The sequence below is a fragment of the Pieris rapae genome, chromosome 8 (assembly GCF_905147795.1).
Source record: "Pieris rapae chromosome 8, ilPieRapa1.1, whole genome shotgun sequence".
NCBI classification, from domain to species: domain Eukaryota; kingdom Metazoa; phylum Arthropoda; class Insecta; order Lepidoptera; family Pieridae; genus Pieris; species Pieris rapae.
The window spans coordinates 2,497,373-2,522,117 of NC_059516.1; the positions used below are offsets into that span (position 1 = coordinate 2,497,373).

General features: G+C 31.7%; 1 protein-coding gene across 1 annotated transcript in view; it reads left to right on the forward strand.

Moving 5' to 3' along the window:
- LOC110995640 (nitric oxide synthase-like protein) overlaps nt 1-24,745 on the forward strand; it is a 38,899-nt gene that overhangs the window by 4,942 nt on the left and 9,212 nt on the right. The window contains exons 2-11 of the mRNA XM_045629244.1: nt 639-775; nt 2,267-2,429; nt 11,711-11,802; nt 12,885-13,026; nt 14,118-14,257; nt 18,235-18,409; nt 19,198-19,379; nt 21,339-21,453; nt 22,073-22,312; nt 23,049-23,153. Coding sequence (XP_045485200.1) covers nt 639-775; nt 2,267-2,429; nt 11,711-11,802; nt 12,885-13,026; nt 14,118-14,257; nt 18,235-18,409; nt 19,198-19,379; nt 21,339-21,453; nt 22,073-22,312; nt 23,049-23,153 — 1,491 coding nt within the window. The remainder of the gene's footprint in view (nt 1-638; nt 776-2,266; nt 2,430-11,710; nt 11,803-12,884; nt 13,027-14,117; nt 14,258-18,234; nt 18,410-19,197; nt 19,380-21,338; nt 21,454-22,072; nt 22,313-23,048; nt 23,154-24,745) is intronic.

The window sequence follows — 24,745 nt, forward strand, 5'->3', positions numbered from 1 at the left end:
GTTTTATTTATTATATTTTATAACGTAAAGTAGAATTACATATATAATACAATGTCATAATATTTCAAAAAAGTTATAAATACCACCATAAATTTGCTATCATAACAAGTATTCTTAAATTTTCTAATTTTTCTTTCAAAAGAACCTTCTCCTGACAATAACAAACAGAAAAAAGAATTAGCGAATTCAGTCCAGCTGTTCACGCGTGATGCTGTGACCAAGAGAAATAGGGGTTCATATTTATATATACAGATATTCAAGTGTTTATTAAGTGATTGTTAAGGGGTCAATACCTTACGTCTATATACATATTTTTTATTTTTTTTTATGTATCTTATATCAGTTTAGTTTATTTTTATTTCTTTTTGTTTCTGTTAAGTATGTTTTTTCCTTCTTATTGTATTTGTAATATGTATTTTTGCACTTCTTGCCTACTGTACTACTAATGTAATTTACTCACAGTGGTTTTTTCCTTTACTCACACAGTGGTGGAAGAAATCGCTCTAAAGCGATAAGGCCGCCAGTTGCTTTTCATTAAATTATGTTTAATATATATTTTTTATCTTTTATGTAATGCAACGAAGTGTTAATAAATAAATAAAAAAATAAAAAGTAATCTAAACCTTTTTTGTTAACAGCCTACATTATGCAACGAAAAGACATGTCTGGGGAGTTTGATGGCGATTCCGGGTCGTGGAGACGTACCAAGGGAACCAGAAGAAGTTCTAAATGATGCTAAGGATTTTCTCGGACAGTACTTTGCCTCAATACGAAGGTGAGTTACGTTTAATTATGTCGACAAGGGGCGATCTTTATCTTTCTTGCCTTCGTAGTTGAGTAATTTAGACATATAAGATGTTGTGTAACCGTACCATAGAGTGGTTGCTTGGAAGGGAATCGAAAGCGAAATCAAGTTGCCGAATTGCGATAGCGATGCTTGTCAATTGTATTATATTTCTGTACATGAAACGTAGTGTTAATAAAAGTTATAAAAAGCTCTAAAAATATACATTTTATATTTTTTACAGTTTCTATTGCTTAAAATAAATAATGATTTCTTAAAATTTGCTTTCTTCATAGCTAGAAGTTGTACAACATGTTCATTATTCCAGATTTGTATCATAATTGCAACATATCAGTGTCATAATAAACAACGTAAGTTTTAGAAATTATTTAATTTTTTTTATATATTTTTTACTAAACTTGTATTCCAAGCAACACACTAGCACAAAATTTAAGGACCAAATCATTCCAATTAAATTTATTATAACGGCGGTAAATTACGCTTTAGTGTAACAAGTTACACAAAAATGTTTAGTTGATTTTATCAGCTGTCACAGAAAACAATGTCAGCTGTCGAATAATGCAAACAAAACAATGTCGCTTCGTGACAAAGTGTTTTTGAAAATATTTGTACGCATAGGGGAGCAGTCAAACAAGAAATACGGATAAAGCTTATACAATTCTGTTGCAATACATTTATTCTGTATTTATGTATGATGAGAATACAAGGGTTTCATGTTAAAATTAAAATGTACAATACTTTTAAGCTACTTTACAATACTGTAATAGATAATGTTAAAATATAAAAACAAAATATATATATGTATTATTTCTATAATAAATTAAATAGGCTGCTTGATATCTACCAGCTCACCGTCTACAATCTAAAAATATGACAAAGGATTGGCTTATGAACATACCTCATGTCGTGTAGAAGATGCTTCTTAGACCTACTATGTAGTTAAACAATTCATTCATTCACTCACTGACTCACTCACATATATGAAATGTAATTAAATTATATATAAATAAATTTTAAGGAATTTATAATACAATTTGTTATGGTAGAGCTGGGAATCCTGACACAGGTATTTCTTTACTTGAAAGAGTTCCTAAATCTTACACATTTTTATTTTATTTATTTATGTCTTTTAAGTGGCCACCTCAGTCAAAACATATAGTGTTTTAATTCTAAAGAAGCAATAGTTTTAGGGCTGTATTACATGTAAATGACAGATTACTTGACACAAAGAAAAGCTCACTAAAACAGACACTTAAATTTGCCGTGACATACATACGTACAAATTCATCGGCTGAAAATAAAAGGCAAAATTTCTTTTCGTAATTCTGTGTTGTTCACGGAGCCATGTAATAGTCTTTAAGACTCATTCAGAATCGATTATTGTCTTTTATTATCCGAATATTAATATAACGTCCTGATCGTAATTTGATTTTTAAATCGTCTTTATTTTTTTCCTTCTAGAGCTAATACTCCAGCTCATGAAGCGCGATGGGGGACTGTGCAAGAGGAAGTGGCGAAGACAGGGACATATCAACTAACCACAACTGAGCTGGTCTTCGGAGCCAAGTTGGCATGGAGAAACGCAAGTCGATGCATTGGGAGAATACAATGGTCCAAGCTACAGGTATCTTAACTAATTATAACCGAAAGTAATCTTAGGTATTGGCGTTATTTTCTTTAGGCTGGTAGTTCAATATTAGGGCAGGCCACCCATGTATGTTTAAGAAGACGTATATGTCGTATAGAGCAATGTTGTCGTGCGACTCTCATACCTGAGGTCGTAGGTTCGATCCCCGGCTGTGCACCAATGGACTTTCTATGTGCGCATTTAACTTGCTCGAACGGTGAAGGAACACCTTGAGGAAACTGATATGTCTTAGACCAAAAAAGTCGACAACGTGTGTCAGGCACTGGAGGCTGATCACCTACTTGCCTATTAGATTTAAAAATTGATCATGAAACAGATTCAGAAATCTGAGGCCAAGACCTAAAGAGGTTGTAGTGTCACAGATTAATTTTTATATGTCAAAGGGACTAGAGATTGCAAACGTTTCTATCGTTCTATAATCGAAATCAACGTGCGCCCTAAGTTTTATACATATTCTGTGAATCTTAATGACAGTTAGACATAATTAAACGTATAAAGGTATACACCACACATAAATAAAAATATTTTTAAATCAATAGTGTTAGCGTGAAACTAAAAATATTTTCAAATAATTAATATGTTTACCTATTCAAAGAGGAAAGACTGCCAGTATCTTCTACCTTGCCTAAATACTCCTTTTAATAATATATTTTAGTTATTATTAAGGTTAGTTATAGTTTTTTTGATTTATTAAAACTATGACTATAACTCTGTATAACAGAAAGTTGATTTAAGGGAACATTTATCAATTTTTTTTTCTTAGTTACGTTCAAATAAAGCTTTCTTTTGCATTGTTCTACTGACAATTGTCTTCTGAACGATAAAACATTTACGTGAGCTGTTTCACTTTTATCACTACAAAGGTTGTTGTATGTAAATATCTCTTAGGTGTATGAACGATTACAAGAGATAAATATTACGTAGCTATTTATAAATAAGATATTAGCATTAGTTTACACCTCGTCATAATAACTTCAGTATTGAACTACACTTTGGTTTATTATCACAAAGGAACTAATTTAAAAATCTTTAGAAAAACTTGACATTGTATTTATCTAAATGCGATCAATATTTATTCTTCTTCTTCAAGTGCCTCTCCATTACTGGAGGTTGGCCGTCAGTTTCTTGAAACGCGTCTCTTCTTGCGCGAGATGTAGCAACTCTTCCGCATTTGCAATACCTGTATACTCCCTAACGTTGCGAAGCCATGACTTCTTCCTTCGACCAACACGCCGTTTACCCTGGATTTTACCCATTATAATTAGTTGAAGGAGGTGGTAGCGGTCATGGCGCAACACGTGGCCCAGGTACGCAACTTTCCGCTGCTTAATATTCTGCATAAGTTTTTTCACTATTCCAACTCGTTTCAGAACTTCCTCGATAGAGACCTTCTGGATCCAGATTTAGCACTAGTCGTTTACACCTGGTCATAAAAACTAAACTAATGTAGTGTACACTTCGGTTTACTATAATCACAAAGGAACTAATTTAAAAAACTTGACTTTGTATTTATCTGTATTCAATATTATGGAAATAAAGATATTCCTTACTTAGGTAATTTTTTAGATAATTTATATTTATATTATAATTAGGTAATTTTAAGTACCAACTCCGCTTTTAATGAAGCATTGTATTCAAAAGAGCACGTCATAACTGACGGTTTTAAATGTTTACTTATTAAAAATCAGACAGTAAATGTCAACTTCGATTGGAGTTTAATCCTAATGTTTTTTTACGTTAAAATGTTTTTTAAATATTGGAAAAAAGGGCTTTTACTCTTCACTCTTACAGCGCAAGAAATAAGTAGTGATTTATCTAATATATAAAATTCTGGGGTACCGATTTTCCTGAAATTTTGCATGCATATATATCGGTCTGCGAATCGTACAACATTTATTTTTTATCCTCCAATTGTTAAGAGCGGTCCACCCCTATTGCTATTTTTAATTTTTTTTATGATACAGCATACAGAGGTACGGGGTGTATCTACGATCAACCTGTATTTTATTTTCTTTAATTCAAAACTTATGACTTGAACTTTGAGGTTTTTATAAAAAAAATCACAGAAAACCTTAAAAAAATTTATTCGGAAAACAAAACAGTCTCTGGAGTAGCATAGCAAAATGTTGCATATTAGTATGTCTTAAAGGCTAAGTAACATTACATTAAGGAGAAACGAAGTTCGCGGAGGCAGCTAGTTATACAATAATGTAGTACTAATGATTAAAACACTTTTATATATTTTATAGTCGAAATGAGACAGTGTTTCCCGTATAACCGTTATTTATATACTATTATGTGAAAAATAAGTGCTATTTTCATAACTTCATATATTTTAAATAATTATTTCTGAGAATAAAGGTAAAATTAATGTTAATGTACTCGTATTTAATGACGTAAATGCTCTCCATTAAATATTTTAGAACACCCAATAGCTGGACAACATTTAATGTGAAAATCATAGATTTACTTAATTATTTAGTTGGTTTAGGTTTATATTTTTTTATTTTAAAAAATACAACTAAAACGAATTACACTATAAACACGTGGAACAATATGTTCTAACGAAGACAATTTATTGGTTAAAGTGTGTTGGGGTGTGTAAGTAAGTGGGTGTGTTTATGTGATCTTAAAATCCATTCGATTGTCTTCGAAAAGATGTATTTGAAGATCATTGCATTCTGCATTATGGAATTAGTCACCGCACCTTATGATATAGATTTAAAATACTTGTAAGTATATTATTTTGAGCGTAGTTTGTACGAAGATTATTAGTTTGTAAATTATAATTTTTAGGAAAACATTCCACAAACATTTGCAATTTACGTGCTTTTCATATATATATGCACATTATTCGGGGTATGTATATACATACGTATGTAATTTTAAAAAGTTCCAAGTTATGTGACAATTGATGCTATACCATCGACAGAGTATAAAATATAAATACTAATACAGTAAAAATATAAATAATATAAACAAAATATAATATATATTTATATTTTGTTCGTTAGTAGTTAGAAGTGCTATTATTTAGTTGGTTGGTGTGGTTTTTTAAGTTGGTTAATTTTTAAATGTTAATTATTTGGTGCTGCAGAATTTTAGGTAGTCTAATTTGGGAAGATTGAGGTCACAATTTTGAGGGGATGAAAATTTTATTCTTCTGGGACGTGCATATCCATCCCGCAAATTGTGTACGTGACAGGTACTCTGCATTTTTATATTGCATTTCAAAACAACAGAAAGTGCCTTATATTTGAAATCTTGACACGTTCTCGGGGATCGTAATATACCGGCAGAAACAGAAAACCTAGAATGAGCAATGTCATTATTATTTTAAAACAATACACTCGCTTCCTCCACGTGGAATACTTAACACCAAGATTCATAAATATATATACTCATTAAAAGTACTCCCGTTTGTCAAAAAACCAAAGGGGTATTTGGAGTCTTATGTACTAACTCTCAGTTCCGATTGTTATTCTTAGTGTTAAAGGGGTAAGAAAAAAATAATAGTACAGAAGAAGAAGTACTAAATAGAAACTGTATGTAGTGCTATTGGCCACTTTCATATGTTAGATATAAAATAATAATAAAAACATTTATTGCAGTATTTTCCTATTAGCTACATAAAAGTGTAAAATACTAAAAAAGATATCACTAAAAATAAAAAATAAATAATAATTGTGCGGAGACAATTTTAAAATAAATTTATAGATATTTGACGCAATTTTTACGTGTTCGCGACACAAGGCTTATAGTATAGATATTTGAAGAAGACCCCTTTGCTCCATCGGGGATTAAACGACCTAAATGCAATAAAGTTTTTAATTATTCAGAGTATTTTTAGTAACTACTTTTATTATCCTATCTTTGTACTAACAATTGTTAACTATAGTAAGTCATGTCATTTGAACTTTTCCCTTCAAATTGTCCAAATTTAAATTATTAAAATGGTTTCTAACTATCTGTACACATTAATATAATACTTATATACCAAGCGTTAATCCATGACCTGTATATTTTCGCTAGGTCTTCTATACGGAAGTTCTTTGTCGCTCAAAAGTGTCTTTAAGATGTAACTGAGACCTAAATCTTTTTTGTTTGATTCGGTTCAAATTTAAAGCGAATACACGGTGTCAGACACAACTTATAAGCATATATACCAAGCATTTCTAAATATGAGTCTCCTTCATTTACATATTAGGGGTAAACGGGAAGGCTCACTCGATGTTAAGTGATACCCATAGACACAGATTGCTAAGGAAATCGCAAGTCCGTTGCCAGCGTTTTAAGAATTGGTACGCTCATTTCTTGAAGAACCTTATAGTGAGAGATCCAGCTGCAGGATTCGTCACAGGCGGCATTCATTATCCTCGTCTGACAAATCATGTAATGCGATAACTCTCTTTCACTTTACATTGTTTTCCGAAAAATAAATTCAAAATAATTTCATTAAAAATAGTATAGCGGCCATATTTTGATAGGCAACTTGGTATACATTCTCCTAATTATAAATAATACATAACAATTTGTTTTTCAGCAAATAACCGATGAGCGCGCCAATCTTGCAGTCGGATCTAAGACCATTATTATTATTTAGTCCAATTGGTTTGGAAATACATTAGTGGGCAGCTGGTTCCACGTAGGCCAGCAAAAATGCCTTGTCTGAATGCATTTAACTAAAATCAACGCAACGTTATAATCACAAAATCTTACGTCCAATTATAAGGGACAAGAAAAGCAATATTGACAGTAAAATCAATTATGTTCTTAGTTTGAAACTGCGAGAAATAGGGCAAAATGAATTTTCTGGCTCTAATGAGAAAACTCTCATTTCACGTTTGGACACAAAAACGAATATGGGCTGGGCCGAAAGCATCTATTTTGTAAGTGTTAATGAATGTACGCCTTAACTGTTGGGCCCATAATGCATTTTTCCCATTATGGAATCTGTAAAAAAAGTGTAGACCACAGATTAGGAAAAATAAACTATAGGGACGCAGAATTTGTGTTACAGTTTTTTTTTTAATTTTGTATAAAACAAACACAAGAATTTTTAGAAACATGACCGATGTAAGGATATTTATGAGTGTTATGATATTTAATAAGGCGAACAAAAATATATTTGAATCAAATCTTATTCCATATAGTCTAAGTTTTGATACCGTATGGTGTGTATTAAGGCAGACATTTTAATGTATTTTTGAAGTTATTCTTCTTTTGGCTTGTTAGGGAAAAATGATGAGAGTAAATTGTTACACACCGTAAAAAACCGATACCCTGAAGTTAGAGTTAACATTTTATTATTTTATGATATTTATATAAACTTTATTTAACTAGAAAATGCGTTATAATAAAACGTTCAGTGTTTTATATACCTTTTTTCTACTGTTAGTGTCGTTTTTCTACAACCGTTGGATTAAATTATTGAAAAGGTTTTTATCTTGATACGGTTTAAGGTTTTATCTTGTAAGGTTTTTATATTGAGTATTAATTCTAACGCGTGGACATAAGTACACATAGAGTTGTTTTCATTAACTCTTATTATAGTATAGGTACCGACCTAATAAAATGTTTTTAAGTTTGTTTGCATACTATTAAACTATAAACTATATGGGAACAGTTTTAGACACGAAAATTTTTGAAAACATCAATGACGCAGAAGCAGACATGGCCATTGACCATAGATAAGTATTACCAAAGCAATTAAAAACGCTTATTAAATATATTTAAAAATTGTAGATCCTTATCTTAAAATCAACCCCGCTGTGAACTTAACATAGGATATGTCTAATTAACTACTTCCTTAGTTTACTCAGAGCTTCAACCATATTATTACACTATTTTCATAGCTGATAGTTTTAATCAATAAACCATAAAGAAAACTTTTGACTTCAGGGGATTTAAGATTATAGTAACATTTATATGACTATATACTAGTATAAATTATATGTATAAAAATATGTCTACACAGTTCAAGACAAAGTGATATGCGTTTACAACTAAGCTATAAATGTAGTACAGTAATACTCCGACTTACGCTACCTCGACTTACGCGAATTCGGAGTTACGCGATTTAATTTTCTCGTCTATTCGTTTTTTGTTTGAACGCCGCGCAGTTAAAGTCAAGCGGCGGCGTTTGTTTCTGACTCCCTCCGCCCGCATTATTATTCGTTCAGTTCACAACAGGCACAGACGTGTAGTGATGTAAACTGTGTAGGATAGTTATGATGTTCAAGAGCTTGTGGATTCACACAATGAGGAGGTCACAAATGATGAGCTCATATCAATGCGTGAACAAGAGGAAGAAATTGATAATCATGATTCTTTGGATCCAGTTCAATTAGAAAATCAAATGACAGTTGGAAGCTGAAAGAAGCCCTCAGTTTGATTGAAAAAAGGTTAACAAATTTGGAAAGCATAGACTCCAATGAAGAGCGCATTTTTGTTACAAAACATGGAATTAAAAAATTACTAGGATGCTACGAGGTATACGGGTGAAGAAAACGACTTTGTAATTACAATTTATGAAACCTTCTACATCAAACTACCTTCGGATTGCGTTTATACACTCTATTAATATAGTTTGTCATATTATCTAGAATGAGATACTAATTATTTACTAAATTATTGTTTTATTTAGTCTCCAGTCCCAATTAAACATACTTTGTATGTCTTTATATGCAAATTTGTACCCCGACTTACGCGAATTCGACTTACGCGGATAGCGCTCAGTCCCACCTATCGCGTAAGTCCGGGGTATTACTGTATATATAAATACAATTTTTTAAATTCATTTTACATTCTTATTTTTGCTTCTCTTTAAGAGATTTTTTGTGTGTGTTAATTTTATGTTTACCGTATTCACATTTGTAATACAGTAGATTGTAACTAAAACTGTATAAAATTATTATGTATGCGTGTAAAAACAAAGAATATTCTTTGTTATATATATATATATATATATATATAACAAAGAATATTCTTTGTTATATATATATATATATATATATATATAAAATAAATTAATTATATATATATATATATATATATATAATTAAATACGCATAAGTTAAATAAAAAAATCCAATCCGAACATCTATGTTCTATTTTATAGACGTACGTACATCAGTTTTGTGAGTTTTAATAATTATTAATCTTAGTTTATATTGTTTCTCAGTAAGTGAATTATTTATGCAATTCTTTCGAAAAATAAAGTTATTCTTAACCTAAATAAGTTAAACATTTGAATTGACAAAATACAATCTCTTAAATTATCTAACTAACTAATTAATTGAGTGTACAAAATAATAATAATTATGATACCTTGTTATTGTTAAGTATGATACCTACCGGTAGATCATTTGGGCTTTCTTATTTAAATACTAAACAAAATAAGCTAAACTTAACATTACATCCAAATTAACATTCCATTTAAGTGTTCAATTATCGGCGCTAAATGCCAATATTTTTTCTAATTAAGTCGCTTGATTGAGCGGCTGTCGTAATATCATTAAAGACTTCATTCATTCGAGGCATCGGAGAGGACTTAGAGAGTATTTACCAGGCCTAAATTTAAGTCATCTGATACACAGAATACATTTCGTAATTACACTTCTTAAACTGATTGCTTGGGTTAATCAGAATAAAACTCGTTTGCGGTTCGTAGGATTTCGTGAAATGATTTACTTTACAAATTTATTCCTACTTTTTGTTAGAGGTCGTATAAAGAACAATGGTATTTTAATTTCAGCAATTGTTCAGGATGTGGGTTCATTTTCAAAATTTTACGTGCTCGAATCTCTTTTGTTAATGTACTAGGGATTTTGGGAGAATTAACATTGAATATGTTCGTTTCTACTGTAAGCGTTTCGAGTTATAGCTTTTCGGTTTGGAAAACTTTTTGTTCTTGGTAATAAGTAAATTCAAGTAACGGCTAGAAAAGTTGTACTGCGGGGATTGTAGGATAAATGTCATAGTTTTTTTTTATAGAACAGGGGGCGAACGGGCAGGAAGCTCACCTGATTTAAGTGATACCGCCGCCCATGGACTCTCTGAACGCCAGAGGGCTCGTGAGTGCATTACCGGCTTTTTAAAATATGAGCGATTTAGCGTACCGCTGTTATTCCTAAGATCGTTAGTTTGATCTCCGCATGACCATTAATGCATCACAATCACTCGTACGGTGATGCTGCCATAACGACATGTGTCAGTCCAAAGCCTGAACTACTTGTGTATGAAATAAAACTAATCGAAGAAATGGATTCAATTTGAGGCTAATATTTATATATTACTAGCGGATCCGACAGACGTTGTCCTGTCTACACGTCTTTATTTTAAAATTTCAATTTTTAATAAGCCATTTTGATGAAAATTATTATTCAAATGTTATGACAATATCTAACGATCCAGCACATGGTCACACACGATATAACACAATGATAACAAAACTTTTTTTAAATTTCGGGACAGACTAAAATTAAAATTCGAATATTATTTAAAATTTGACACTGCGATGGTAGCGCCGTCTGTCGGATTCAATGTAAAACATTCCAAAATCAATAACAACTAATAAATTGAAAATTAATTAAAAAAACATTGTCCAGTGGACAAAATTGTGAATCTAAACCATTCCCAGATCCCCTTGAACACACACAAAAAATTTCGTCTAAATCGGTCCAGTCGTTTAGGAGGAGTTCAGTCACATACACCCGCACACAAGAAATATATATATTAAGATTTATAGTTGCAGCGTCATTAGATTATTATTATTAATTATATCTGGTCTTTCATGGCGGGATTAACGTTTGAATTGAACTCAAAGTTTTGTTGCTATTGACTCACCCGTGATAAAAAGTAAATCGGTCTTTCATCAATCTCTGTCAAAAGGTTCTTATGTTGTAAGTGCTTTTTTGAGCTTAGTTTAATTCTAGCTTTAATTAAAACAGTTTAGGATCGTTTTCAATTATAGAAAATGTCATACTCTAGAATTTAAGGGATTGATTTGCTCCAGTTAAAACAATATGTATTAAAAACTTGGCGATTGAAAAGAGTGGCGGAAAGTTTCTTGCCAGTTCTTTTTGCCCGCTCTACGCCCTTGACTTGCGAACTGGTACTTAGTATAATATGCAAATTTACAATTAATTTTTTTTACGTTCATAAGTGTACTTGTTTACCTATATGAATAAAGATATTTTGTTTGTTTGTTTGTATTGATTACAATAATTTAAGTGATGCTAAATTTCTTTTGCCAGGTCTTCGATTGTCGGCAAGTGACGACCACGAGTGGTATGTTCGAAGCACTCTGCAATCATATAAAATACAGCACAAATAAAGGAAACATAAGGTATTACTATTTAAAGTTAAAATCATATCTGTTATTTATTTTTATTAAAAAATCGTAAATGAATGCAAGTGTACGTCACAGCTTTCTTTATGTAAAAAATACTAAATGAGATAATAAATATATTAAAATGTTAATTCCAACTATAACTATGATACTAATGTGAAATTACGTAATAATAAAGTAATTTAATAGGCAAAGAGAAAGTAGAAATTCTTAATCAAAGCGTATCAATGAATTGATTATATTTTTATGAAGTGGTTCTAATAAGATTATATATTAACTAAACAGATAAATTAAAACTTCCAAGTTCTAATCGAAACTAAATTCCCGCACAGAATAGTCTTATCTACGCTTTGAGTTATGGGTATAACGTCAACTGTATATTTAAATATAGTAAATGTATTTCTATTACAGATTAATGAATGCATAGTTAGTGAGATAACATTGTATGTAATAAAGTATCTCTCGTCATATTAATAATTTTATTAAATAAAGAACGTGAATGTACGTACACGCGTCATAATTTTTGTTTTTCGCCATCGTAGAGAGCAATAATTTGCTCTCACCATTTTTACCTAACTAGCCAAAAGAAGTATAAATTAAAAAAAAACTAAAATGTTGACTGTAGCTTACTTAGGTGTCGGTGTCTTGTGACGGCGTGCGCGCGCATCGTAAAAACATACGCTCATACTATTTCCCTGACGCGCCAAAAGAAGTATAACAACAATATTTTATAAAATAAAATGTTGTCTATACCTTAGTCATGTCTTTTCAATATTATAAGCTGTAAGAATATTAAATTACTATTACAGCTAACAAAGGATGGCCTTGGCAAAAAAGAAAGAAAGAAAGAAAAATCGAATTTTATTTGTATATGGTACTAACTATCTCTATCGTGTCAGCTATCTGAAAACACATAATTAACGGTCCATTCAACGGCGGTTACAGCCAGGCAGATACGTTAAACTTTACCCTTCATGGAAATCAAGTATAATTAAGATCGCATCGAAATCTAGTTTCGCACTTACTGTGTGTTTAGTTCTAATAGTTCCCATAGACTAATATACTTTTTTTACTTGTAGATCAGCAATAACACTATTCCCGCAACGTACAGACGGAAAGCATGACTACAGAATATGGAACAGCCAGCTAATCAGTTATGCTGGTTATAGACTATCTGATGGCACAGTTCTAGGGGATCCCATGCATTGCGAATTTACTGAGGTATAAGTTGTTACCACAAACTGAATAACTAGGTCCTTCATCCAAAGAGTGTACCAAATTTTAAAAGGCCGGCAACGCACTCGCGAGTCCTCTGGCTTTAAGAGGCATCCCGTTATTTCATTTGTCCCTCCTTTCCGTAGGACGCGTTTTGGTCAAAGCTCTCCGGTGTCCAGATTAAGCATTCTGAAAACAAGCTAGGTCTGGATATCCAGAGTTGCTCCCCTCACACTTTAAAATCGATTTTGGTTTAGTTTTTTGTAATTGTTTCTTTTTTGTAATGTTTGTTTTGTTTAAAAATTGTTTCGATTGATTTTTGTATGTGCTCTAAATGAATGTCATGTTTGCCTCTAATTGCTCATCACATTCAAAATTGTGTTTTGTGTTTGTTTTTACCAATGTATCAGTGTGCCGAGCGTTGGCAATCTTTATCAATAAAAAAAAAAAAAAAAAAGAGTGCGGGCGGCGGTTATTACCGCATTGTGTGATTAATTTTTGCTTTTTTGTCTTTGAAAATGTATATTATTTTTAATTTGAGTAATAATAATATTAAAAAGAAATCATCTTTGGCACTCGATTGATTGACAGCATATAATCAACATCTGGAACTGTGAAAAGTGTTGACATTGTTCCAGATACTTCTAAAATATTTTTTTAAAGCATTTTTTGTGTTTATATATATGTATACTTTATCAATTTCTATATTGTTTTAATTAATTGCAGAAGTGTGTCTATGGTCAAGGCACAGGGCGAATAGTCCTGGGATTGATTCCCGACGGAAGAGTGCAACAAAAATGTATTAATTAATATAAATATATTTACGAAAACATTTCTGGTCCTTACGCACAAGTAAAAATACGGCATACTAAGGGCCTGTTTCACAATGTCCGGATAAGTTCCAAATAAGCTATTTGTTACTTATTTGTAGGATAAACAGTATTTTTGCGTTTCACGACTGCCAGATAGCGCTATTTTTCATGAAATGCCAAGTATCTTATTCGGAATTTTTATCTTTCGAATAATTTGTGTTGCATAGCTATTTGGCACTTTATCCATACATTGTGAAACAGGCCCTTAATAAGCTAAAATTTCAGCTTTGTTTGAAACTGGGATGGAAGCCGCCGCGGACTGCGTGGGACATTTTGCCTCTCGTACTATCTGCGAATGGGAAGGATCCGGACTACTTCGAAATACCAAGAGAACTTGTCATGGAAATACACATGACTCATCCATCGTGAGTATTTCATTGTCTTCGTATTTAAAATATTGCGAATTCAAAGTTGATACGTGTGTGGAATTTTACGTGAATGGATCATAAAGAATTAAACGTAAGAATAAAATATTAATAAAATAACATAATAATAATAATAATCCTTGTCGCTACAACCTCTTTAGATCTTGGCCCCAGATTTCTGAATCTATTTCATGATCATTTTTTAAATCTAATAGGCAAGTAGGTGATCAGCCTCCAGTGCCTGAGACACGTCGTCGACTTTTTTTTTGTGTCGAGCAAATGTTAAATGCATATATAGAAATAAATTCCATTGGTGCACAGCCGGGGATCGAACTTACGACCTCAGGTATGAGAGTTGCACGCTGAAGCCACTAGGTCAACACTGCTCTAAATAAAATAACATGGATTTATGAGTCTTAAGTCGAGATTTAGCTCTGAGTAGGAATTTCGTAAACCATTCACTAAATATATATAGTATAAATAAAATTATTTGATTTGACAGTCTTCGTCGTCCTGGTGAAGTTAAAACTTATTTTAACTTCACATCTTTATTCATCCAATATTCGACTGATGATTTTTTTACAGTAAAATAAAGAGTGTGCGTACTTACGCGTTAGAAGATATACTTCTTTGGCGTATGGAAAATAACTAAAATGTAGTAGTGGTTAACGATAAATATTAAAATTAATCAAAAATATTTTATTTAAATAAATAAATAATTTGTAAATACTATCACCGTCGTATATGAAATTGATTTAAACACCAAAATAATATTTATTTATTCACACTGTTTAATTGTACTGTTACTAAACACGTGTTCTAAATATAAAAATACTAGATTTCCATGCCACCTAGACCTAACTTTACGATGTCGAATTTAGGTGTTGGTGTGCATCGTAAAAATTCACTCTCATCATTTTTCTCCATCGCACCAAAAGAAGTGTAACTTCAAAAATATATATTTAACACATTTGTACAAGACAATGTCTGTCGGATCCGCTGGCATAGATAGAAAAATGTATCAGTCGATTCGAACAAACCTCAGGAGATCATTATTATTATTGTAAAGAACTGCCTATTCATTTCAATTCCTAAATATTAAAAGGTGATTATCGGATAACCACTTGAAGCTTTTCCTCGGGGATTTAAGCGAAATAATACGGTATTTGAACTCAAAAATTCCATAAATACTGGGTTGATTTAGTTTTGAATACCCCTGAGATTTCTCTATATTTTAGTTTTTATAAATTCTGATCGCTATTTAATATATCTCCTGTTATGTTCACGTACAATTGTTTTATTGTTATAATGTACCAACACTTTATAACATAAGCTCCGTACGTAATGGAGGTCACGTGACTACCATTAGGGCAAGATTATTTTATTTAATCGTTGAAACAAAAGATACATCACTACATTAGAATATATGGATAAATGCAGATTCACAGTGACAAAAATAAATTCTATACAAAAAAATTCAGCAGTAACTACTATGAAATAAGTAGGCAATATTCAACCTGTATCTTATACTATTGAATTAAATTTTGTTTAAGTATTGTAAGTGGCCTGACAATTATACTCTCTAGTGTTTGGACAAATTTTAGAATACACAAGTTACTTCGTTAACAGCACCATCCGCTGTTTACCAACTTGTTTACGTTACTTGAAATAGTTGTTATTATTAAGTGGTACATAAATCTGGTTGGTCATTATTTTTCCATTATGTCTGGATTATATATGCATGTAAAAGAGCTACTAAGTATTTTTTATTTACACCTAGTACTGCCAGTTTAAGTACCATTTCATACATAATTAAAAAAGATTTTTTTATATCCTCAGATAATGTAGTACTCTATTCTATACGAATCGTATACTATTTTATAGGTGTTCCCTCAAATTGCGTCTATTTTAGAAGCAAGTAGATATTTATTTACCTTCATATACGAATAGTATATAAGATAAATATTGTTGCATAACTATCGACTTCCGAGTTAAAGCACGCTTATCCAAAATTAATTGGCTGACTAGGGCACTATTCTATTACCTACGTTGCCTTTCCTTATATATCAATTGAAGCCAGTGGCGATACAACCTTTTCGGTTCAAATTTACGTATCTGTTTCGTGATTTATTTTATCTATCATTTGTTTTTAATGCATGTTTCCTTTCGTAGTTTTATTTCCTTTCCTTCGCTGTGCGAGCGATGTTCAATTGCGCACATATTAAGTCTTGGTGTACAACCAGGGTTCGGCTTCAGCTCAAAACTTTTCTTCGTTTATGAACTTCGTATTTTAACCTTCAAAGTTTGTTACGCAACCGAGAGAATACATACAATGGCGTATCGATAAAGTGCGACCACTTACGACGCGTCTCACATATTCCATCAAAGATTTATGCGAGCATAAACACTCGTTGAATGCATTATTGTACGTTGGACGAAAGGTTGGCAAATACCGTGCAGATTGCTTATCGTAAAACTTAGCTCTGGTGATCTCCAATCTGTGTTTATTGCCCATAAATCGGACCCATTCAATAATGTAACGCTGTTGATATTGTTAACTGGCGTTTAGCGTATCTTTTGATAAGTGATTGTATAGTTTTTTCCTCATATTAAAAATATAATATTCAGAATTTAATATATATATGATTCTCGTGTTATCTATGACACCTGAAGGGTATTTGAAAGTTGGCAAATTTATGTTTATTGATATATTTGTGTATATAATGTATATTTGTGTTTATTTTATAAGCCTCGAAAAAAGGTCGTAATTTATTATATCCCAAAAAAAGAAAAAAAGAGGGTAGTTATCCAGTTCAACGTTAATAAACAAAGTATAAAAAGGTGGGCATTCTTACAAAAATAAGAAAGAATACGATCTGCACTCTTACGGCCAAAATATAAAAATTAATTATGTAATTTAAAAATTAAAAACTATATAAATGCCTGGCTACATAATTGAAGAAAAGTTTTGAGCTGAAGCCGAACCCTGGTTGTACACCAAGATTTTATATGTGCGCAATTAAACATCATAAAGAGTTATAAAATTCTTAATATATTTAAGTGTGATTCTAGAGTACTCTTGTTTTGCACACGATATTAGGGAATGACTGTTCAATTTCAAATGTGACAGTCGTTCAGAAATATTTGAGTAGGTAGGAGAGGTAGGTGTGATGAAAACCGGATGTTTACATCAAACATTGATGCGTTGATTGCTTGTAAATTACAGTTCATAGAATAACATCGTTTTTAAGAATAATTTTATAGTCTCAAAATTATAGTTAGCGGTAATTATGCTATTTCAGTAAAATATGATTCATCATTTTATTAATATAGGTACGTGACATTTTAATAGATATGACTGTAATTTGTAGATCAAAATTATAGTTTAACTATTAATAGTGGCAAATCGAACGAAGTATATAACGGTTTTAAAATTATTACACTATGATATTGTTTAATTATAAGCGCTGTGACATATTTAATAACAATAACAGCTGACAGACATGCCATATCTGTGACATAATATATTTACGTATACAGTGCTTAGACTATGATGATTTTTATTTATGGCTAAGAAAGTTAAGATAGACTATATTAAATACTTCATAAACGTTAATCGTGTTTTATTTTCATGAAATTTATAACTTTCCATTAAAAATTATCCTGGTTTCGATCACCGTAAAGATTTTTTATAAAGCTTTCTTTAGCTGAACCAAATGCTTACTCATATATTAATTTTTATATTTCTGTTTGAATACAAGTCTAAGACACGTCGTCTTCCTTGTCAGGCTACAGTTATATTGACAAATATGCATAATATGCCTGTCGTAAATCTAACTAATCCTAATTAAAGTTTCAGAAATTTTACTGAAAATGCAGAGCGTGTTTTCCTCACTTTCGTTTCGATGGTACTACATTCCATAGTCGAAGTCATAATATATTTCAATGTTTAATAGTTTTATTAACTCTGAATACAGGTACGAATGGTTCGAAGATCTTCAACTTCGCTGGTACGCCCTGCCAGCCGTGTCGAGCATGAGATTCGATTGTGGCGGCATAGAGTTCACCGCAAACGCCTTCAATGGATGGTACATGAGCACTGAAATTGGATGCCGAAACTTCTGTGACTCTAATAGATTGAACATGCTAGAGGTTTGTTCTAACAATTTTGATATCAAGACGTTTACCGCTGTATTTCGGTGATAGTTGTAGCTTCGTTGATTTGAGAGTTGGCTATTTTTCTACGTAGAATGTGATATGCATGATGCTAAAGATAAGATACACCATCACCGGTATCGTATAGTAATTAACTATACGAAAATATTTATTAACGATGTTTTGTTTGATTTTTAAAGAGTCCAATCATAGATATGCGAGACAATCCTTGCTTTTTCTGAACAGTTTTCATCATGTTCCAATCACTGGTTTATCTATCTTCTCATGCACACTATGGCTTAGAATTATTTTTATTTTATTTTTTCATCTTAAACACACATCTTATACACAGGTACACATTTATTATAATTCATTCGCATATTTATTATTTTTATAGTACCCTCGTTTTTATTATTATTTTAAAAAGTGTTTTTGAATACGACTTGTTGAAACTTTGTAAATTTAAACAAGAGCGAAGCTTCCCTGTCTCACAGGTCTCTGACTTACTAAGAGGCCTCAATCTGAATCCTATTTATTTATTTATTGAGTCTACAACATCATACATATTACTAAATCTACTGATAATTTTATAAAATCTTCAATCTAATATGTACGACAATATATGTAAACATAAGTTATGCTAAAAATAGTAATTAAAAAAAAATACAATTGAAAAAATAAACAAGATAAGATAATTACACAATATTTATTGTAATATCTGTTGTAGATATTGCTAAACAAATAGAGAATGTTGTATTTTGTATGTTTAATTTAACACGTAACAGAAAGTGGCCGAAAAAATGGGCTTAGACACTCGCACTCCGGTGAATCTATGGAAGGACAAAGCGTTAGTGGAAGTGAACGTGGCTGTCCTACACAGCTTCCAACAACACAACGCGACCATTGTAGATCACCACACTGCGTCCGAGAGCTTCATCAAACATTTAGACAATGAAAATCGACTTCGGTGAGTAAATTTTTTTACCTTGGAAATTTTAAATTTCGAATAGACATAGAGAATGCGTACCACAGAATGATGCAATACTATTTAATACAACTTCTTTATTTATATGTTTACGTGATATTTTTTTAAAGATTTAACTGTACTTATTTAATACTATGCTCTATGGCTTATGATACACCTTTTCGTAGCTTTAGGTCTATATTCAAGTAAAAATCTTGTCTTGAACGTCAAATATATAAATAATACAAAAAGAAATGGTTTGACATCTAGATTTAAAGCGAACTAAAACTAGATTTAATTTTGATTGATGTTCTGAAATATGGGCCCAAGATTGCCTGTTGTTATCACAAAAGCAAGTTAGAGTATTTATATTTTTCCGTATTAACTTTCTACCTTCTTTCCTAAAATCTTAGTGACTGATTTAATTAGGCTAATTGAAGGTATATTTTATCTTCTGAATAGCTCTTTTGTTTTTCACTTATTTATAATTTACGAAACTTTAACTGTTAGACCAGCATTATCTTTATTTAACACAAAATTTTTAATATTGAATTTTTTATAATTATAATTCAATGCAAGAAAAATTTTCTATAAATCATTGAAACTTTTCCGAGAGTCGAGACAAAACAATATGCTACAAAAAGTTATAAAAGTTGCGACAGTTTTAGAATGGAATCCTATAGAAAAAGAAAAAGCTTCAGGCTACTAAAGTTTCTCAGTTCAAAAGTTCCTTCGGAAGTTTAAAACATACAATATCCTATTGAAATTAATATCAAAACGATGTTGGCTTAGTGGGTATAGGTGTCAAAATAGTAGAATTCCAAATCCCATTCGAAGTAAACTCAAATTCAACTCAAACTTAAAATAACTTTATTCATATAGGTAACATGTTTTCTGTTGACCTTCATAAGTAAGTGTACATGACGTCAACAAAAAACATGGTAAATTGACTAAAATTTACCTTTACTTCCAGTTTACATATCAAAAGCGTAGGGCGGGCAAGAAGAACTTGCAAAAACTCTCCGCCACTCTTTTTAAAAGCCGAGTTTTGAGTCACAATTAACGTTAAACGTTGAAGTTTGAATTTATTTGTTGATTATACTCTAATCTCGCTTTGAGTTTGTTGTACAAACAAATACAATTTCCATATAAGGAGTAGTTTATCTTCTGGAGTCTGGTAGAACAAGAAGACGTTATGTTTTGCATACCTAAAAATATTCTAATATATATTATACTAAAACTTCAAAGAATCCTTACTTACTGTACAAATTTACATAACAGTTAACATAACCAAGGTTTTGGAGTCATAACAAGTGTGGATAAACAGACGCAAAGTAATTAAACTATCAACACGTAAGACATGTAAACGTTTCGTGTGAACTGTATAAAGGCATAATATTATGAAAATAAAGCGATGTTTTACGAAAATGTTGACCTAATTGAAGTTGAGGTTAAATTTAGTTTTTTCGAAATATATTCTAACATAAGATAATTGAACGTCCAGTGGTGTTATTTTATGGGTTGCATTAAATTTCTGTATCTTCTTTTTTGGTATTTCAGTTTCCTTACTCCTCCTCAAGTCAAGTCAAGTCAATTCATGGAAACTTCTCCTATTCAAAAGCGAGATTTGCCGTATTTGGTTTACCGTGCTTATATATCTGCTTTTCGGTTTGAACTATAACTTTCACCACCTGTTTTTGATTCAGAATTCCAACCCGATTTCGCTGTCACCGTTTAGCAGACCTTTGGCTTTTTTATTAATCTTTAGTCCCTGGACTGACAGATTTTCCCTCTACATTCTAGTCTGTACGAAGACACCAAAAACCGAATCCTTTCTCCCTGTAAACAAAACGCGATAGATTGAATGAAATGTGGTAAACCCAGCTTTACATAATATATAAATATTCATGAATATTGGCTATTCGATATATTAGCTTATTTCTAAAGATACATTTATTACAGGTCAGGATGTCCAGCTGATTGGATTTGGATCGTACCACCAATGTCGTCTTCGATCACGCCAGTATTTCACCAAGAAATGGCGCTTTACTATTTGAGACCTTCCTATGAATATCAGGTAGTTTTTGTCATATTTTATTTATTATACAGGAACCCCTACATCCTAGCCAATCAGGCATGCAATCAGGCAGATATGTGATCGAGTGGCTAAGCAACATGGGAGTGTCGAAATATTATTACACTAGTTTGTAAGAATTTAAGAATTATAATATATATAATACAAATTACGCGGCACGTTGTTTGTCGGCTATGGACTCTTAATCTACTTAACCGATTTAAATCAAATTTGCACAACGTGTACAATTTAATAATATTAGTTCAATAATATAATTCTACTGAACGTGTGTTTGTCTTCTCTTGTCACTGAACTCCTCTTAAACAGCTGGACCGATTCGAATGATTTTTTAAATGCGTTTTGGTGAAGCCAAGGATTGTATAGATTCACAAATCAGCTCGGCAGATAGCGCTGCTAGGGTCTGCGGAGTCCGCTAGTATAAATATAAATTGACTTATTAATTATCTTCTATTTGTTTGGGTTTTGTTGAATCATTCTAGATTTTTATAAGAAACAGTATCAAAATACTATTTAAAGTTAAACGCTGTTTTATTAGAAATGTTTAACAATAGGACGATTATTCTTATTAATATCAGAACATATAGAAGTCGAGAAATTCCAGGAGCCGGCGTGGAAGACACATCAATGGCAGAAATCAAAGCCGATTACTGGCAAACGGCCCATCAATAGAAAGTTCCACTTCAAGCAGATCGCGCGCGCTGTCAAGTTCACCTCCAAACTGTTTGGCCGGGCCCTCTCTAAGAGGATTAAGGCCACGGTTTTATATGCCACCGAGACTGGCAAATCGGAGCAGTATGCCAAAGAGTTGGGTGTAATATTTGGTCACGCGTTTAATGCACAGGTAACATGATTTAACTTGATCCGTTCACACATGAATAATTTTGAGTCATAGTGGACAACTGTAGAAGTATAGTGGAGTGAAATCCATGCCGAAAGTTTATCAGGCATTGTATAGGTAGCTTTTGTATGGCCGTTAAGGTTTATAATAATTTACCAGAACCATTCAAAGATCTTTCTGACTGATTTTAAAAACCGACTTAATATTTTGTAAAAAATGTATTACTGTTTCAAAGTTTATTCGAGTGAGACATTATTAATAATATGATAACGTTATAATATATTTGATAACGTGATAGACAGAAGATAATATAAGAATTGGCTATTATGATATTATGATTCATAATGTAATATGACTTCTATGTAAAATTCTACTTAATTACATTATATTAAAATCCTAATTCGCATATTACATATATGCGAAGTTCACATTTTACCACTATAAAAAAATTCTACCATATTCTTGCAAATAAATTAATAATATTTGGATATTAATCTGGAATATTTGCTTTGAATTGTAAAAATAACAATGGCTCAGATGAAACCGCCTTACAGCTTAGTAGTTAAATCACATGGAGAAAGACGGCTAGGGTCCCCGGTAAACAAGATTGTTAAGTATTTAGGTACCTGCCATAAAATTCGTATCAGAAATAGTGTGATTAAACAAATAAATTTTTGTTCGGGATATTCTAATCATTATTGTAATATTTTAGAAGAATGCTAATATATTTTTCTTGCAGGTTCACTGCATGATGGATTATGACATCACCTGTATCGAGCACGAAGCTCTATTGTTAGTTGTAACGTCAACCTTTGGTAATGGAGATCCCCCTGAAAATGGAGTGGTAAGTGGTAAAATAATTAAACAGATAAAATTGTATTACGTTATATCAAATTATATATATCGTTTATCGTCCTAAGCAAAGTATGGACGAAAAATATCTAATACTAACCTAATTAGACTATATAGATAATTGGTTATTATAAACAGTTTTTAAAAAGACGTTTCATTTAATGATTTAATAGCAGTTCCTAATATGTAACATACAAAAACAAAACACGGTTTTCTATTTTAAGTTACAGATTTTGAATTTAGAATATTAGAATTAAATAAGTATAGCTGTTCCGACTAAAAAGAGTTCCGAATATAAATTAGAACGAACGATTTACAGCATACGTAACTTACCAAAATGTATGTTGGGAGCTTTAACTGTAAGATAAAGTGTTTAAATGCCAATCGATAACCTGATATATGGAGGGTTATATAAAGTATGTATAATACGTTTATCCTACACGTGCACGTCAAAGCCTTTTTGATAATGAGGCAGAATATACGTTGTGACATACAATTCTAACGTGCTGTGCTATTATATGAAAGTTTATTGTTAACGTGTTCCTTTTATTCACCTGACAAAGAAGATTTTATCTCCAATTGCTAACTGGCTACATTTAATAACAAAGAACAAATAAAAATTATGCGTTCCTTTTTTTTAATGTAGATATCGATCGTTTTTGACGTGACAACGTCTTATTCGATGGAGCCGGTTGCACGCACGAAAAAACATGACTCATACGGCGTTACTTCGCTCTGAGGCGTGCCATTTAAGACTTGAGAGCAAGCGAGAGCGCGGAACGAGCGACAAAGAGGCAAAATCGGCCTCCGCGTTGACAAAAAAAAATTAAAATAATAATAATTGTATTTATGCGTACAAATAAATGTATATATGATATATGTGCTTGATCAATTCAATTCTGGTTTACATTCACCTCCTTCTCTTTATCCATACAAAATATCTATCAAACAAATGAAATTGAAATTATATTTTCGTATAGTATAGTCAGTATTTTCTTATGACGTTGTCACGTTCAACTACCGTCAGTAAGCTGACTTTACCACCGATTTTTAATTTTGATTTTGCTATGTACTATTATTATTGCCATTTTATATCACTTTGAAGAAGTCGTTTTGAATATTCATTAAAAACAATTTAAATACTTCAAATAGTTGTTAATTTGTGTGGAACTTTCAACCACTTTGTGGAACCAGCTGCCCAAGTATTTCCGAACCAATTCGACTTAGCGTCCTTCAAGAAGAGCGTACCAATTCTTAAAAGGCCGGCAATGCACTCGCGAGCCCTCTGGCATCGAGAGTGTCCATGGGCGGCGGTATCACTTAACATCAGGTAGGCCTCCTGCCCGTTTGCCTCCAGTTCTATAAAAAAAACATGGAAAACAGCGCTTCGTAAAATTAAATTCGGAAGCACGTATAGGAAACATGGTATAGTCCTTTTGATATCGTTGCGATATTTATTAACTCTATAATATTACCTTGTAATAGTCCATATAGAAATAAAATAGTAAACATCACTATGTATCTAATAAATTACATTGAACTCACCGCAAATGATCCGATTGGGAAGTCTAAGGCGATTAATGT